This window comes from Lepidochelys olivacea, assembly GCF_965140295.1.
Source record: "Lepidochelys olivacea isolate rLepOli2 genome assembly, chromosome: 6".
Lineage (NCBI taxonomy): Eukaryota > Metazoa > Chordata > Testudines > Cheloniidae > Lepidochelys > Lepidochelys olivacea.
Window position 1 is genome coordinate 79,440,373 of NC_140416.1, and position 17,730 is coordinate 79,458,102.

General features: G+C 40.0%; 1 protein-coding gene across 5 annotated transcripts in view; it reads right to left on the bottom strand.

Moving 5' to 3' along the window:
* HECTD1 (HECT domain E3 ubiquitin protein ligase 1) overlaps window positions 1–17,730 on the bottom strand; it is a 91,815-nt gene that overhangs the window by 3,241 nt on the left and 70,844 nt on the right. For all 5 annotated transcript variants that reach the window (XM_084629934.1, XM_084629933.1, XM_084629931.1 and 2 more), the window contains 13 exons: window positions 17,293–17,449; window positions 16,088–16,310; window positions 14,525–14,579; window positions 14,094–14,276; window positions 13,506–13,716; window positions 13,344–13,429; window positions 6,831–6,958; window positions 3,869–4,070; window positions 3,578–3,715; window positions 2,235–2,842; window positions 938–1,016; window positions 751–844; window positions 3–153 (listed from right to left, as the gene is read on the bottom strand). In XM_084629934.1, coding sequence (XP_084486060.1) covers window positions 3–153; window positions 751–844; window positions 938–1,016; window positions 2,235–2,842; window positions 3,578–3,715; window positions 3,869–4,070; window positions 6,831–6,958; window positions 13,344–13,429; window positions 13,506–13,716; window positions 14,094–14,276; window positions 14,525–14,579; window positions 16,088–16,310; window positions 17,293–17,449 — 2,315 coding nt within the window. The remainder of the gene's footprint in view (window positions 1–2; window positions 154–750; window positions 845–937; window positions 1,017–2,234; window positions 2,843–3,577; window positions 3,716–3,868; window positions 4,071–6,830; window positions 6,959–13,343; window positions 13,430–13,505; window positions 13,717–14,093; window positions 14,277–14,524; window positions 14,580–16,087; window positions 16,311–17,292; window positions 17,450–17,730) is intronic.

Consider the following 17,730-nt stretch of genomic DNA (forward strand, 5'->3'; position numbering starts at 1 on the left):
ACCTATCTCGTGTGTAGCCAAGTTTAGGTTCTGTGTAGTTGATGATATCCTCAGCTGCCCAAGATGGTGACTGATTTCCACAAAGAATCATCTGAACTTCCTCATGGCTGAAGGAACTCAGCTTCTCCATTGGGAAGACTCGATTGAAACCATCTTAATTTATAAAGATACAAGTAAAAAAATATAGTCACAAGAATGTATTCACAATAATTTCAGTTTTTAAACATTTAATCATTGAACCAGAAGTAATATTTTTAAACTATGGTTCTTTAGCTAAGTCAAATGAAGAAACAGGATTACTACACTTAAAGCAAAAGTTAATAATGGCAGCAGCTTTAATTGTCAACACTACAGTCAGCCTGTTGCATGAACTGTTTGCTATGCCAGAACTCTCATTTTTATTTTTGGTAAAGAGTTAGGTTAGGTTAAATTGAATAAATAGTCTATTCTTTTAAACCAGTTGGTGGTTGGTTCAGAATTGGGATTTGTGTGTATATAACTATTTGCTAGCAATAGCATACACCACAATAGTAAATGACAGTGAGTTTAATATGTGTCAGTATTTCCATTTACTATACATATTAACGCTAGTAGTGGTTAGGAACCATAATAATTATTATTTTACCATATGCAGTTTGTTTTTAAAACAGTGGTTTTGAGTGACATTCTATACCACTACATTAAATCAGGAAATCCTGAATGCCAATACATCCAGCTAAATGTGCACATAATCTGCTATGGTTAAGTTACCTCTAAATGCATCCATCTGTTTCTGTATGCCCGTCTGCATGCAGAAGTCAAACATTAGCTCCACATACTCCTCTGCATTATCCATAGTTACCATCTATAAAGAAAATATACACATGATATAAAAAAGAGTCAATGATTGCTGAGATGGCATACTGTTAAAATCCTGTAAGGGGGTTTGTTTCCTAACCTCATCTTCACCATTTGGCTTGAGATCCACAGCTGTAAACCCATATACTCTGGATGATGGGCAGAACTGGAAATTCAGACTGCAAAATAAGGACAGGTTTTAATAGATTATTTAAATCAGTGACTGCTTTTGCAGCAAATATTAGATTTGTTATTATCTAAAAAAGGATAGTGCCTCATCTTATTACCATGAAAACAGCTTGTGGATCGTTTTATATAAGAACATGACCGCTGACACCGTATTAGAAAGCAATGCAATAGACAAGATAAAAATAGATTTTTTTCAATGGATTTGTGTATTTACACATAGGCCACTTTTTCCACTCTGCTTTGACAAGTGTCTAAAGTTTCAAACAGTTAAACATAAATTATCTTGATCATTACATTTTGAAACCGTTTTTAGTAGGTCATCTTTTAGTTTAAAATCATACAAACAGGAACAAACATTCTCAATATTTCCAGGGATAATATTAGCGGTAGCATGAAGCAACTGAAGTTACGAGACATTTAGGCCCTGATCCTGCAACAGGCTCAGCGTGGATGGACCCCTACGTACTCATGCAACCTCTCTGAAGTCAGTGGGAATATGTGAGAGTGCAGGGATCTGCCTGCGGTCGCCTGTGGCAGGACTGGAACCTTAATGGACTGATAATACAGACAAATCCTACAGATCTCCAGACTCTTGTTTGTCACTGTTGTGGACTCTGCTTTCACACACACAGCTGTCACTCTAATTTGTAATCAGAGAGAACCAGTGTAAACCCAGTGGAGTCTGGGTTCCAAAAGAAAAAAATAAATATAAACAGCATATACTGGGTTTAAAGTTTTTAAATAACAATAACGGTATTACCAGTTAATGCCATTTAAAGGATGTTTCTAAAATACATCATATATATGCTTGATATAATAGAGTATTTACTGTTTTATTTTCTTAGTAAAGGGCTTCATAAACTGTATCCAAAGTTATGATTTCATCCACCAGTGAAATGCAGCCTACTCTGAGGGTCCACATGGCAAACAATGCATGGTGCACAGCAATCATTTAATATGGTAATCAAAAAACATTTTCAAGCTGCCACTATGCAAGAACTTTAAGGATACAGAATGTAATTAACCAACCTGGGTTTTGCCAGAAAACCTGTGATAGCACCGCTACTTTTAAATAAATATGTCACTGTAATCTTCAGAAATGAAACTGAATTTTTTATTTTATGAATGTACATACAGATATTAGTAATTCCACTAAGCAGAACTGTGTGTATAAATGTATGTATAAATATAAAAATGACATCTCTTACCCTAAATCCTCTATGCTAAGCGGAGGCCCGGAACCTGATGGGTTCTTCAGCATTAATTCCTGTAGTTTTGTGTTCTTTTCATCTTCTGAAAGACCTTTGTTACTTAAAATTTGACGTCTTTTAACTGCAAGGTCTTTAATATCTTTTAAAAATCTGGCTCTATGTGGGTTTACTAATTCAAAGTCCTCCCATGTTAAAATTCCATTAAACCAAGCAGGAGGTTTAGGTTTCGGTGGATCAAGGATAAATTCGGACTTGGAGTCTTCTTCAAAACTTCCTACTGACAGTGAATCATGTCCCTCTTCTGTAGAAGCCTCCGATTGACTTTCAGTGCAGTGCAAGTCTCTATCACCCCGTGACTCGTAGATCAATTTACTCATGTTACTTTTAATGTCACCCATACACATGAGTTTAAAGAAAGGTTTAGAAATGGGCAAATCCACCAGTCTGTTATCCTGAATGCATTTAGCCAAGAAAATTCCAAGGAAATGAAAGAGTTTGGTTATTCTTTCAAGTTCATCACTATCTTGTGGGAACGGTGCTGTGAAAAGTCCACATGATCTCTGTACATAGTATCCAGGGGGTTTTAATCCACCTCCAATATCAACCTGGATTTAAGGAAAAAGGGGAGAAATGGTAGCTTTGTGCTAGATGAGTTTAAATATATACACTGTGTTTATATTAGTCTATTATTTACCTTCTCAGAAGAAAAACATTTAAAAAACAACCTTCAGATGTTTCATTTCAGTTCAAATGTAGATATAACACTCAATATTGTTGTTGTAATATTTGTTAACACGTAGCAATCCAAATATAGTAAAAGTAGAAGAGCAACCTGAATCCTATGTTCTCTCAGCTTAAATCATCAACGTAACTATACACACGCCCACCCCTACATTAAAAGATAAAGTACGAAAAAGTCAAGCACTCAATAGTTAGAAAATGCCAGAATGGGGCGTACTAGAGCTCATCAACACCACTGAGAATTTCTTAACGTGGACAAAACAAATGTATTTTTCCTTAATTTTGTTCTCTGAAACAGCGGAGCCATTTTAGCTGAAATCTTCCAAAAAAAATTCAAATGAAGGTAGACCCCGGCATAGAAAATTTCAACCTATATGGTTAAAGTTTGGCATAGTTATTAGCAACAAAAAAAAACCCCAACAGAGTACTGTCATCATGGGAAGTGTCAGGAAACCTTGATAATAAGCGGTACTACCAGGCTTGCCTATAATACATGGATTCAAGACTTTCAACAGCTAGTGAGAGTACCAGAGAGCTACTTTTATTACCACATAATATTTGTTTTTCTCTGAACAACCACAAGTAAAAATGATCCATACCTGACGTGATTCATCATCTGGAAAATCATCATCACAAAGCCAAGTTCCCAGTTCTGTCCTCTGAAATTCTGCTGCCACCAGTGCATAGAACTCCAATGTAGGTCCCAGGCCTGTTCCTTCTTCTCCTAAAAACTCCACCTGAAATACACAATGAAAGTTAATAATGAAAAGAAATAGTAGAAAAAGAAAAGACTCAATATTGGTCAGCTAGCTATATAATTCACAGCTGCCTTCCATAAAAGTTTTTAAAAGTAGTTTTTAAAACTACTCTGCTAGGGAGACATGTTTTACCTCTAGAACAGACTTTCGGTCTGCATGAATCTGCATGATATTTTCAGCCCATTCCATCAGGGATTCACCTCGTGGAACTTTCACTCTTTCATGTTTGAGGCGTCCAACTCTGAATTCTCCTGGATCGTCCCGTCGCACTGTACTTGTGGTCCTCGTCCGTTCAACAGTGGCCTCACGTCTGTTCTGTAGCCATACAATTGCTCTGGTAACAGAAAAAAATATAAATATTTCTTAAAATTATAAGTTATTAGCATATTTCATTCATGGGAATTCTGAGATAAGCAGATGTGCAAGTCATGCTGTTAAACCATAAACACTATGTGCTGTATTGATTTGTTGCATTTCTAAACATTTTCAGAGGCACCTAGACTGTTTAGATACATACCTCTTGTTGTTTTATAAATTCAAATAAGTAATAATTCATTTTGCATTAATATCACCCTCAACTTCTGGTGTTAAATGAATAATATAGCAAAACACAACACTGATATATAATACTTGACCTGAGTGCATAACTCCTACTAACTGCAATGGGAGTGAATAAAAGGAAATAAGCTTTGCACTTACAGTAGTGCTGTATATCTGAAGTTCTCAAAGCAGACACTTATTAAATTAAAACTCACATTATGTCCGTGAAATAGGAATATACTATACTGGTCATAAAGATGAGTATTTTAGGTTATATAACCCAATTCTGTAACACATCGACAAGCCAGAAAAAGCAAAAATAAGTGTCATTCACACATGTAGTTGAAAGAAGAAAAAGTAAAAACATAACAGTGTAAAGGATAGAAAAAAATCAAGTAATTTTAGCCATAATTTCCTTAAATTGTTAGAATTTCAGAGGGAAGGTCTCCCTGTTAAGTTTTTTAAGCCCTTACCAATTAAACAAGAACAACTGCAATTACTATTATTATTATTATTATTATTCGGGGGAGGGATAGCTCAGTGGTTTGAGCATTGGCCTGCTAAACCCAGGGTTGTGAGTTCAATTCCTGAGGGGGCCATTCAGGGATCTGGGGCAAAAATTTGAAAAAAAAAAAAAAATATGGGGGTTGGACTAGATGACCTTCTGGGGTCCCTTCCAACCCTGATATTCTATGATACTATTAACAACACCTATACAAAGGCGTTGTTATTAATTCTCTCATACTCTCTGTCATCATCATCAACAACAAACTACTCCCTAATCTACCCACTCGGCTGCTTTTCAACTGTAGGCAAGTCACTGAATATATTTTTATATAAATCTATATATCCCACAGGGCTACTGAGAGGTTTAATTTTTTTAAGTGCTTTGAGAGCCTCTGTAAGTTGAAACATATACAAAGTACTGAAAATAAATTGCAGGAGTATGCTCTGGAGGATGCCTTTTATATGTAAAGAACATTGTAAAACATTTATCTTGTATTATATGTATTATAAACACATGCACATAAATGCGGAGATAACAGCCATGTGATATGTTTCACATGCTTGTGCAGTTTAAATTTCTCAAACCAGTGCAATTTATCACAAACCTACTTATCCATCTAACAAGGATGTATTTCAATATTCCAAATCCCTGAGCAAATTCAAACAGCCACCACATTCATTAGCTGAAGAGCTGTTTCCTTCTTCTCCCTTCAAATTATACCTGCCCAAGGCCTAGGATGTTCCTGATTCAGCTTTTCTATATAGCACTGATACAGACCTCAGTGATACAGGAGCCAAATTAGTGATCAGCATTACCCAAAAGAGCCACAGTAGTGTGAATTCATTGTTTCATTTTCTGTTTTTATATTTTAATAGATAAATGTAGGCATTATTCTCACAGCAAAATGACTGACCAAATATTATTATTTTTATCAACTACAGCTGGTTAATAATATAGTAAAAACATCCTGACTGGTTAATAATTAAATCAGTGTTTTAATATCATGTGCTGCAAAGAGCTGGAGGAGACACATTAAAAAGCCACTTGCAAGCCTCAGTCTGAGTATCACGGCTATATACTATTCTATAAAAATACCAAGATTTTAAAACTCTGAGATTTCATGGCAATGCGGAGCTAGAAAAAAAGGAACTTTTTTCATTAGGCAGAGAAAATGTCAAGCCTCATTGTTTCACACTACTACCCTGAAGGATTAATGTCAGCATGTTAAAGAACAAAAATATTGTGTGTATATATAAACTGAAACTAATATATGGGACCAAAAGTCCCCTTTTCCTCTTTCTTGTGCTCAGTACAGGAAACGCTAGAGGGAGAAGAGGGTAATATACTGGCATGGTATATGGGTATCAATTTTTATTGATGCAACTTTGACAGAGTAATGCAGATCATCCCAAACGAATGTCAATAAAACCTTTATATCATGCTGCACCATCACGTAGTTTGTAAGTGTCACATAATGTAACAAAGTTTTAGGAATGTTCTAGACTATTAAAAATGAGTCTCTGCTAGCACGGTTCAATGACGCTTCGTTCTCCTTTTCATTACATAAAACTAAACTCACAAATGTATCTTAATTGTCTATTCTCTCTTACAACTATGCTTACCAATGTGGTCTGTGCTGAAATTAAAACAAGTAATAAACTATTTGATTTGAGACCCAAACAAAACCATCAGCTGTTATAACTTTAGCTGCCTGCTACAGCACACATGCAAACTAAATTGACATGCTGAGGATCTACATGAAGTTTCCGATGGAACATCAAACCACAGAAAGGCCATCCACCCCAGAACCCCTTGGCACAGTGCATAAACAAACAGCTGTAAGTTATCAAAAAAATCTTATTAAAAACATTCACAGATTTTCCCCTTTTCTTAGAAATTAAGTTTATTTTAAAAACTCCTTAAATATGCAAAGAAAGACACTCCTACGATTTTTCATGCTAGGGGAAGTCAAGTTCACTGCAAAACCTAATTAAACACTCAAGACATCTCAGAATCCATTCATTCTGATATGATCATGTCTCTTACCTTGATGCTCCAAATGCTGTGCAAGTGAAATACAGCTGTCTAGTTTCAAATGGTATTAAGAATGGACACTTGCTAGTTAACTGTTCACACCAATCTGGCAAAGCGCCACTTGCTAGTGCCAATGGTTCCTGTAATTTAACACAGAAATAACTGTTTAAAATACCGGGTCAGGTTGCCAAACAACATGATAGACAGATGCACAGAGAACAAGGTTTACTCTGAACCGACTTTTTACGCCTGCTGGGGTAAAAATCATTTTTTTTAAAATCAGTGAATGAAAAGGTTGATGACGTTTCAAGTACTCTGTCTGAGTGGGATGTTAGGTGCCTGAGGGCACGCCATCCACTGAGAAACAATGAACCACTGGGACAAGGGATGGGATAGAAGTACCAAGGAGCAACATTTTTCGCCCCGAGAATACAGTTTCTCCTGATCTGCTCAATAATATTGCAGGAATGATTAAGCAGAGCAAAGATAATGTAAGCACCTGGATGCCCTAGACAGGACCATGAAAAACTTAAAAGAAAAACCTGAAGACTTCAGGCAACTCATTTACAGAGCCTGAGGCCATTATCTAGATATCTGAGGGAAAAAAATTGAAGAAATTTTGATTGACCTTAAAGCACACACACAAAAAATGAGTGGAGGAATTGAAGAATTTTTAAGAATCAGGAATGTCAGAATTATTAGATATAAAATGTGCTTCCACTCTTTAAAATTAGCATATCTTCAAGTTTCATTTTTATTGTGCATCAACAGCTTCATATCAAGTTTGATCAGTTTACATATAAAAAGATGGATTTTCTAAGTGCCAGTTTGCAAGCTCAGTCTGATCTAAATATCAAGTTCTTTCTAGCTCTCAATATCAGTAATACAGATACTGAAGACCAGATTCTTCCCCCAGTTACACCCATGCAATGCTATTGTCTTCAAAGGAGTTATACCTATGCAATGGCATGCCCTCAAAATGTTACACAAATATAAGCAAAGGAAGACTGTGGTCCTGGAACAGGAGTTAAGTTAATAATGCATAAACCTGAACAAAATTCTGCAAGCAGCTTTGTATCTACAGTCAGCTCCTTGTCAAACTCCAAATTAGGCCTAAATTACTCCACTGATTGGATCTAGCGGAGCCACAACCTAGTTATTATATTTCACTGTTGCATATCATTGGCCTCGACTACACCACCTCCATCATCACTCTTAGATAACCAGGGTCTGTAGCGAACAATGTCGGTGGTCAGATTATACGGCTTCATACCAAGTGTCTAAAAGCTCTAGAGGGTAATTACTAATCTAATACCGCCAGGTTAATCATGGACAACCACATGGCCTCTGGCAGTGCATGGCCAAGTAATCTCATCTTCTGACCTCAAGTCTGATCTGCAGGGCTTGATATATGGAGACTTCATCTCGGAAACAGGCTATACGACTGGAAAATGTTAACTGGTAGTAACCAATGAGGACTTCAATCCTTTTATGGCCAGTTCTCAATAATACATCCTTATTACAGATATAATCAAACCATGTTATGCCCAGCAGTCACCACTAGCAATGTACAGTAAAAGCTGATTTATCCAGCACTTCACCAACCGGAATGCTATACGAACCAGCATTTCTGATCTTCATTGAAAGTCCAGTTTACAGTCCGGTTGGTGCAGGAATAGTAGGGGGTTGGCATGTGGGAGGGGATTTGGAGCGCGGGCTCTGACAGGGAGTTTGGGTTCGGGAGGGGGCTTGGGGCGCAGGACAGGATGCTGGATCTGGGGCCACTCACCTCAGGCATTTTCTCGCAAGCGGCTACCTGTCCCAGCTGCTCCCAGGTGTAGGTGTGGCAGGCTGCCCTGTGCGCTGCCTCCACCTGCAGGTGCCGCCCCTGCAGCTCCCACTGGCCGCTGTTCTTGGCCAATGGGAATTGCGGAGGCAGCGCGCAGAGCTGCCTGCCACACCTCCGCCTAGGAGCAGCCAAGACAGGTCACTGCTTGTGGGAAGCCATCCGAGGAGAGCACCCTCTGGATCCGGTACTCGTAACCTCCTCCCGTGCCCTGCACCCAAATTCCCTCCCAGAGTCCATGCCCTGCACCCTCTCCCGCACCCCCATCCCCACCCAAACTCCCTCCCTCTTAGTTAACCCACATTTTTCACTTACCGGCACCCCCCATTCCTCCACAACATGCTAGATAAAACAGCTTTTTCTGTATATTTAATGTTTCCAGTCTCCTGCTGTCTTGTTTAAGCAATGTCGATGTTTCAGATCCGTATAAGAAGATTAGATGCACACAGGTTTGATAAATCCATACTTTGGTTTATAATTTCACCTTCTTCTGGCTCCAGACCCTATGCAGGTCCTTCATGACAGAGGCTGCTAAACCTATTCTCCTTAGAAGGTCTGGCTAGCTGTGCCCATTTAATAACAATTTACTGTCTACACAGACGAAATCATCCACTACTTTCACAGTTTGTCCAGCAGCACAGATGTGTTGTATCACAACTTTTGTGCCGACAGTGGATTTTTGTTTTTGCCCAAGAAACCCTTAGACCAAGGGCAGCTTCCATATGCTGGAAGCTGGTCGTCTGCATCCTGGCCAAAGAAAACAACATCATCCGCATAATCCAGGTCAGTAAAAGGAGTTGAACTGACAGTTTTACCAGTACTGGCAAAGATATGTTCAAGGAGCCAATCCATTGCATTGCAGAATAGGGCTAAGGCCAGGGCACATCCCTGCTTCAACCCAGATCTAGTGCAAAACCTGTCAGACCTATGCGTCCCCCATTGCACCTGTGCCCAAGTCATTACTCAGATCTTGAATTAACCTCAAGAGGATGTCGGGAATGCCTCATAGGTCCTTTCACAAGCAGCTCTATGGACAAAACTGAAGGCTGCCTTTAGATCTACATATGTTGCTGTCAAAGGATGATGGAATTTGTGATGGATCTCAGATAAAAGACAAAGAGCAAGTATAGCATCCACTGTAGATCACCTAACAGTGGAGCCCAATTGCTCTGGACGACAGCGTTTCACAGCTGGAGCTGAGCAACCAAGCTATGTATAAAAACCTTTCCAGGAACAGAAAACACAGTTACTAACCTTCCTTAAATGTTGTTCTTTGTGATGTGTTACACATGTCCTTTCCACTCTTGGTGCGTACACTCCCCGAACACAGTTGCTGAAAAATTTTCCCTCAATGGTACACGCTGGGGCGCCTATAGCACCCTCTGGTGCCGTACGCTCATAGCGCTGGTATAAAGTGCCCAGCTGACCCCGTGCCCCCTCTGTTTCTTCTTTCTGGCCAACTCCAACGTAGAGTGGGAGAAGAGAGGGTCATGGAATGGACACATGCAACAACTCTCAAAGAAAAACACTTACAGAAGGTTACCATTTTTCTTTTTTGAGTGATTGATTGCACATGTGCATTCCACTGTAAGGGACTCTCAAGCAGTTGCACAGGTGGTGGGATAGACAGGCCAACTGCAAAACAGCTCAACCAAATTTGACACTGTCCCTGGACTGTTGAGTGATGGCGTAATGGGAAGAGAACACGTGCACCAATGAACAAGTCGCTGCTCTGCAAATGTCCTGAATAGCATTTGCACTAGGAATAGCGCTGCCGAAACTTGTGACCTCATGAAATGTGGAGTCAGGTTAGTTAGTGGCGGAACAGACACACGATCATAACATGTGCAAATGCATGATGTGATCCAGGATGAAATTCTCTGACTAGAGATGGGGAGACCCTTCATCCTGTCAGCTACCACTATAACAGTCGGGTGGATTTACAGAATAGTTTCTATGTACACAGCTAGGGCTTGTCCGACATGCAATGTGGCACTTCCCTATTTGCATATGGCTTCAGGTAGAAAACAAGAAGGAAGACTGTCTATTTGCTATGAAACTGAGAACCCACCTTCGGGAGGAAACTAGGGTCAGGACGTAACTGCACCTTATCCTTCCAATGTGAGGACACAGATCTCTGAGACCCTTCTGGCCGAAGTGAGGGCCACGAAGAAAGCCACCTTCCGAGAGGTATAATAAGGAGCACGTTGCCAACACTTCAAATGGGCGTCCTATAAGCTTTGATAACTCCAGGTACAGGTCTCAGGGAGGAACTGGCTCACACACTTGGGGCTATAATCCTTCTGGGCCTTTGAGGAACTAGATAGACATCTCATGAAAAAATGGACTGCTTATCCACCCAAAGGTGGAAAGCCAATATTGCTGAGAGGTGAAGCTGGACTGAGGAGATAGCTAACCCTTGCTGCTCCAGGTATAACAAATACTTGAGTATTTCCTGTGCTGATGAACGCGTAGGCAAGACTCTGCGTTGGGACACTCAGACGAGAACCACTTCCACTTTGAGAGGTAAGTAACCCTGGTGGAGGGCTTCCTACAACCTAATAGGACCTGATAAACCTGCTCTGAGCAAGCCTGCTCTCCAGGATTTAGCCATGGAGTTTCCAGGCCATCAGGTGAAGGGATCTGAGGTTTGAGTGGAGCAGTCGACCATGCTCCTGAGAGAAGCAAGACTGGAGTTGCCACTGACAGGCCCAGCATAGTGGTCAACCAATGTTGGTGAGGCAATGCTGGGGCTATCAGAATGACACGGGCCTGGTCTCGCTTGATCATTAGTAGAACCTTATGCATTAGCGGGATGCATGGGGGGAAGCGTAGAAAAGGTGACCTGACTACGGTAGCAGGAAGGCATCCATGAGAGATCCCAGACTGTGGCCTCACAGGGAGGCAGAACTGGTGACACTTTCTGTTGTACTCGGTTGAAAACAAGTCTATCGGGGGAATCCCCCACTGCTGGAAAACACCTGGAAGAATGGACCACTTGGGTGATGACTGGAGAAAGGCCTGATGAGGCCATCTGCCAGCCTGTTCTGTGCTCCCAGAAGGTGAGAGGCCTGAAGATGGATTGACTGGCCCATGCAAAACTCCCACAGTTGAACTGCTTCCTGACACAGGGAAGAAGAGTGAGCCCCTCCCTGCCTGTTGAGATAAAACATGTCTGTAGTGTTGTCCATAAAAACCAACAAGTCTCTGCAAATCTGGCAGCAGTCCCCAACATGAACCTTTCCCAAGCACTTCAGGGAGGTGTACAGGTCGCCCAGGGCCATAGCCTTGTTGCAGGAGGGGAAGGTCTTGAAGCCTGGCAACCTAGGCATTCCTCAGCACTGTATAATGGACAAAACTCCGCTAACTCTCCGAGTTAAACAAACTACACTAAAACCAGCAAAAAAACCCAACTATTTACAACTAACCAAACTATATACAATTCTAGGGAAAAGACGACCACTGAGAGAGCTTGCTGAAGCAAGGAAAACTATTCCAGCGAATGTTACAGGTGGTAAGAAGGAACTGAGGGGACATGGGGTGGGCTGGTTACTTTCTAACAGCACTCTGAGCATATAGCACCACAGGGCGCTCGAGTCGCCCTGATGGGTACCACTGAGGGAAAAATTTCTGACAACCGTGCTCGGGGTGTGCGTATAGTGGAATGCACGTGTGGATTGTGGAGCACTTATAGGGACATACATCTCAAAGAACCATCGTTACTGCACCAGGTGAGTCACTTCCTCTTCTTTGAGCAGTGTCCCCATGGGTGCTCTTCTGTAAGTGACTCTCAAGCAGCATCCCAGCTAGGGAAGTTTGGGCTTTAGAATCTGTTATGGATGATAATACTGCATAGCCGAAGCTAGCGTTGGAAGCAGAGTCCCCAGTAATTGCACACTGTCCTGCAAAGGTATGCACAGACGCCCACTTATGGGCTCTATGGTGTACCTGAGAAGTTCAGGTGTTATGCCATCAGGTCCAGCATCAAGCCCACTTTGCAGTTTCTTTATCACAGAACAAACCTCTTCCAACGTAGGTACATCTATACAGATTTCAAAGTCAGGGATTCCATCTACAACTAATATATCGAGATCTGAGCATGGAGTTGTTTCAGGATAGTTAAGTACCTCTCACTGGTCTTTCACAGCGTCTCTGGATAAATTGCTAGGACAGCAAAACTTTTGATTTACTGAAATGTAAGTGACAAATAAGACCTTGGTCCTGCAAATACTTATGTATGTGCTTGACTTTAAGTATCTGAGCAGACCCAATAATTTCAATGGGATTACTCATGTGCTTAAAATTTTAAGTTTTTGCAGGATCAAGACCCAAATTTGAAAAATTAACTACAAAAGTCTGTGCCCGCTAGAAGATTTTTCCATTTTAGTAGGGTCAGCTGATTTATTTTTCATGGGCTTGGAGGGCACAATATTTGTGCAATCTTTATGATGGAAAAAGAAGAATCTAATAATATTATTTTATATCTGGATTAGACAGACTGTATTGCTTTAAAAAAAAAGTTAACGATTTTAAAAATAGGGAAATAAATTTACCTTTGTGATAAATAAGGGCAAAAGAATCCAGAAGTCTAAATGACCAAATCAGCTATTAAATTTCATACAACCAAAGCAATCAAGAATATAAAAGTCTTAAAACTACAGCATTTATATTATGTTTACCTCAATCTGTTGCAGAATTTTTGTAGTGATTTTTTTGCTTGTGAATTCATCTGGTGGAAAATTAAACTGAAGCTGCTCATCTCCTTCTGAAAATATGAACAGAACTTGTTTATTTTGTTTTCGGTAAAGTGCTGAATAAACCATGTTAGGCTAATTACAAACCTTCTTGAGAAGTTCGTGCTGAGTAAGGGTCACTTGCAACTATATACAGAATACGGAGTAACTGCAGAACATCTTCCACACCACAGGAATTCTGCCCACTACCAGCTTTGGCCTGAGGTTGTTCTCTTGCCAAACTAAGAATATCAGAGTTCTGAAGAGTGGAAATGGCTCCCTGGCTCAATCCAGATTTGGATCCATGCTCACAAAAATCCTGTAAAAAGGGTTATTAGAATGAAAATATAGAGACCAGTATTTTTACAACAGTGTATCAAAGTAAATTAGTCACTTTACGAACAAGAATGGGTTATTGTGTTTAGCCTTTTAGAGAATTAAAACTTTTAAAAGTACAAACAGTACTATGGTCCAGACTATGATCTGAGTGCTTTTTAATATTAATGCTCCTGACAAAAAGGCAAGTAAAAGAAATGGAGCCAGCAAAGACTAAACTTGATCTAGGCACATGAACCATACAGCAATTTTGTAGTCACATCTCACACCCCTCCTCCTCAAGAGCCTTCAAAGCTGCAAAATGAAGCACACCGCCATTCCCAACCAAAAAAAAAAACATGTTTGGATGCGGACATATACCTTGTAGGCAGCTATGAGCTGAGAACAATTTCTGTTTTTCCTAATACTTTTATTTGTGCCGGTTAATTTCCAGTGGCGCAGGAAAGCGGAGTCTGCATTCTTCTGCAGGTAGGTTATCAAGTCATTCTTTGGCAATTCGTCAGTGCCAAGGTACTGTTCCACGTGCTCTACTGACCAGCAACCCTACAACAGGAACCACCAGATGTTGGTCTTTCCCGATTGTAAAGTCCGAAAGATTTCACATGCATTGTACACAATTTCTTTAGGAACATGCAGTGACAAAAATTTCCACTCATATCTTCTAAATATTCAAGAACTGTTAGTGCTTTTTAAAAAAATGTTGCATTTCACAAACTGCAATGATTTGTCTTGTTATAGTTCAAACAGCCACACAATGTAGGGATTAACAAAAGTGCCAGAATCAGTCTCACCATTTTTCCACTCTCTTTCTCTTTATCAGAATCCTTCATTTCTCTGTACATGATTCTAAAACATGAAAAGACTAGTGTGAATGTTTTTAAATAGCTTTTCAGAATAGCACAATAATGCTGTACTGATTCACTCAGATTCCTTAGTACAGCCTCTACATTCTGCAGTTATACTTTATTGTTTTGTTGGAAGTTGCTTGATTATTAGGTGACTTGTAGAAGAGCAGTAGCAGCAGTTCTTCCTGGTAGCAAGTGCGAGATGCCCCAACTCACCAGAACACTTACACTCATGCTCAGAAACATGTGTTTAAGGCCATTCCTTTCTGGCAAAGCATTTAAGCTCCATTTGCTTAAATGGGGCCTGAGTGATCCTACAAATGCTGTTCTCTAGAATGTTGCTAACAGAATTTATCTAGAGGTAGGGAAAGGATGTGGTTACATTAGGATGCCTTCAGTCATGTTTCAGGATATGTCTACACTACAATCAAGAGGTGTGACTGAAACATATATAGACCTATCTGAGTTACCTTTGATGTCGCTAGATCAAAGTGAGCTCAAGTAGCAACAGCAGTGAAGGCCTGGCTGCTGCTTACATCTGCACTAGAGTCCTGTTGGGGGATGGGGCTAGCATGTGCAGCCTCTTGTGTTGCCACAGTTTCACTACTATTGTTCCTTGAGCTAACTTTGATCTAGCTATATCAAAAGGTAGTTTGGACATGTCTACCTATTTTGTAATCACACTTCCTGAATTCAGTGTAGATACACCCTGAAGCACATGACTGAAGGCTTCTAAAGTAGATCAGGCTAACTAGATCAAAGGTAGCTCAAGTATGTCTACACCTGCTACAAACATACCTCCTAACTGCAGCACAGACATACCCTCAGGGAACAATACTGAAAATGGCTCAGAGAAAAACCTGTTAGTTCCTTGGATACAAGGTCAGGATGAGTGAAAATACACTACTACTGAAAAGGTAACTGGGACAGGGACTCAGAAGAAAACCAAAATACATTAATAGTGTATCATGCTTCACAGTTCATGGAATGAAAAACCTCCCCACTGTACTGAACACTAATTTTATTAATGAGATCAGAGATACAAAATCAGCCATGCCAAACTCTACAAAGCACTACAAAAACCACAATGAATCTGCAATAAAAAAATGTAGATAAAAAATTGTAATACAAGCAACAGAATGTAAGAAAGATTTAGATCTTTTACATGAAGTCTATACAGCAGGGTATGGCCAGGGACTGAGTCACATCCCTAGTAGGCCATCGCAGACACGTTTTATTAAGGACACTGATTACTTCCCAGCACCTCCTTCAACACTGCATTTTTAGAAGAGCAGCAGGCAGAAACAACCCTCTTCAGATCCACTCTACATTGCTGCAAAATCCCTCTTCTCTCCCTCAAGTTATTTGTTGCAGATGGTATCACTTTCTTTGCATCTTGTGAGAAAAAGGCAGTCACAAATCTTAACATGCATTTTTACAGCAATTTCTTAGCCAGTCATCCTCAAATAAAACCACTGTAGATGCATTCATATATTTATAATCTCTTACGTGTATGTTGGCTCCCAAATACGTCTAAGTTTATCAGATTTCACATTGCCATTACAGGAAAGCTGCAGTAATTTCTGTACATAGTAAAAGATGGTAGATCGGAAATTTGTTAGGGGTAACTCTACTTCCCGAGTTGTACCAAGACCTGTAACTTTCAAGGTAAGAGCTAAACGAGGTGATGGCATACACTCAACTTCTTCCAGGAGTTCTGAGTGGGGTGTACCTGTATTTGTAAAATCATTTAAGAAACAATTAACAAGAAATTCATGAAACGTAAGTACTCCCCACACATACTACTTAACATTAATAATAATATGCCCTTAAAAGAACATTTACTGATTCAATATTAAATGTCTATATCCCAAAGGAACAGTGTTAGGATAAAATTATATTAAAAACAGCATGATGTATCTATGTTGCCAACAGCTAAAGGAATTTCTGAAACCTAGATTTACTTATTTGTTTACTTTTTTGCATTTATCAGTTTGGACAATGAAAGCAGAAGAGTTAACTTTATTTCTTTCATTCAATTTCACTATCAGGTTCTCCCGTAGTAGCAGAGAATTGCAAGGGACCTGACAACATCCTTCCCTTTAAATTACCAGATGCACTTAAATTTCTCCTTCAAGCCTTAATATCTTCCCCTTATACTGGGTCTTTTCAATTTGTTTGTACTAAGGATGGATATTTATTGTACAACGCTTGCAGGCTGAAGCCACAACTCTCTTCCAGTTATTGGGCACTACAGATAGAAAGACCTACAGTCACTGTTCCCTCTAAGCTGTGTGCATGCACACAGATCTGAAACCACGTGCACATGGCGAAACACCGCGCGCACTCCAGCTTCGGCTTTTTTCTTTTTTTTTTGTGCTTCGGCAGCAGCATAGAAAAAAATTTTTGCGCACACGGCCTGTTAAAAATTAGAGGGAACACTGCCTACAATACCTTGCTTTTACAGTGTGAACAAGCACTCTCAGGGCAAATTAGATGCCAGCTGATGGAGATTCATGGGGCTTGGACTGTGGGACTGTTTAACTGCAGAGTTGATTTCAGGCTCAGGCTGCAACCCAGGCTCTGGGATCCTGCAAGGTGGGTGGCTGCCAGAGCTCAGAAGTCTTCACTGCAATTAAACAGCCTTGCAGCCTGGGCCAGCTGTGGGTGTCTAACTGCAATGTAGACATAGCATCCATGTTCTTCCAGCATACCTGGTGGAGGGATTTCTAGATCAGTTGTCTGTTGGACATTAGTACGGCCAGGTCTTGGGTCAAAAGCAGGAACCAAAGCAGAAAACTGACGTTTCAATACATAGTCATCATCCCATGTTCTTCTGCGTCCACCTTTAGTTTCATATTCCTCTTCTTCCTGTTGAAGCAAGATTCCACACAGAAACCATTTGATCAACAGTTAAACAAAAAAGAGTAGTTACAAAATAAGGCAGAGTTATATAGAAGGTAAAACTAAAAGCGAACTAAAAAGGAGTACTGGGGTTCTATTCCCAAGATCTAACTTCTTAAGTTACCTTCAGCAAGGTCAAAACCTCCATTTTTTTCAAGTGAAAAATGGGAGTTAACAAGATACATTTTTGTAAAGAGCTTTGAGATCTACATTTTGAAAAAATACTACTATTAAATACACATTGGCAA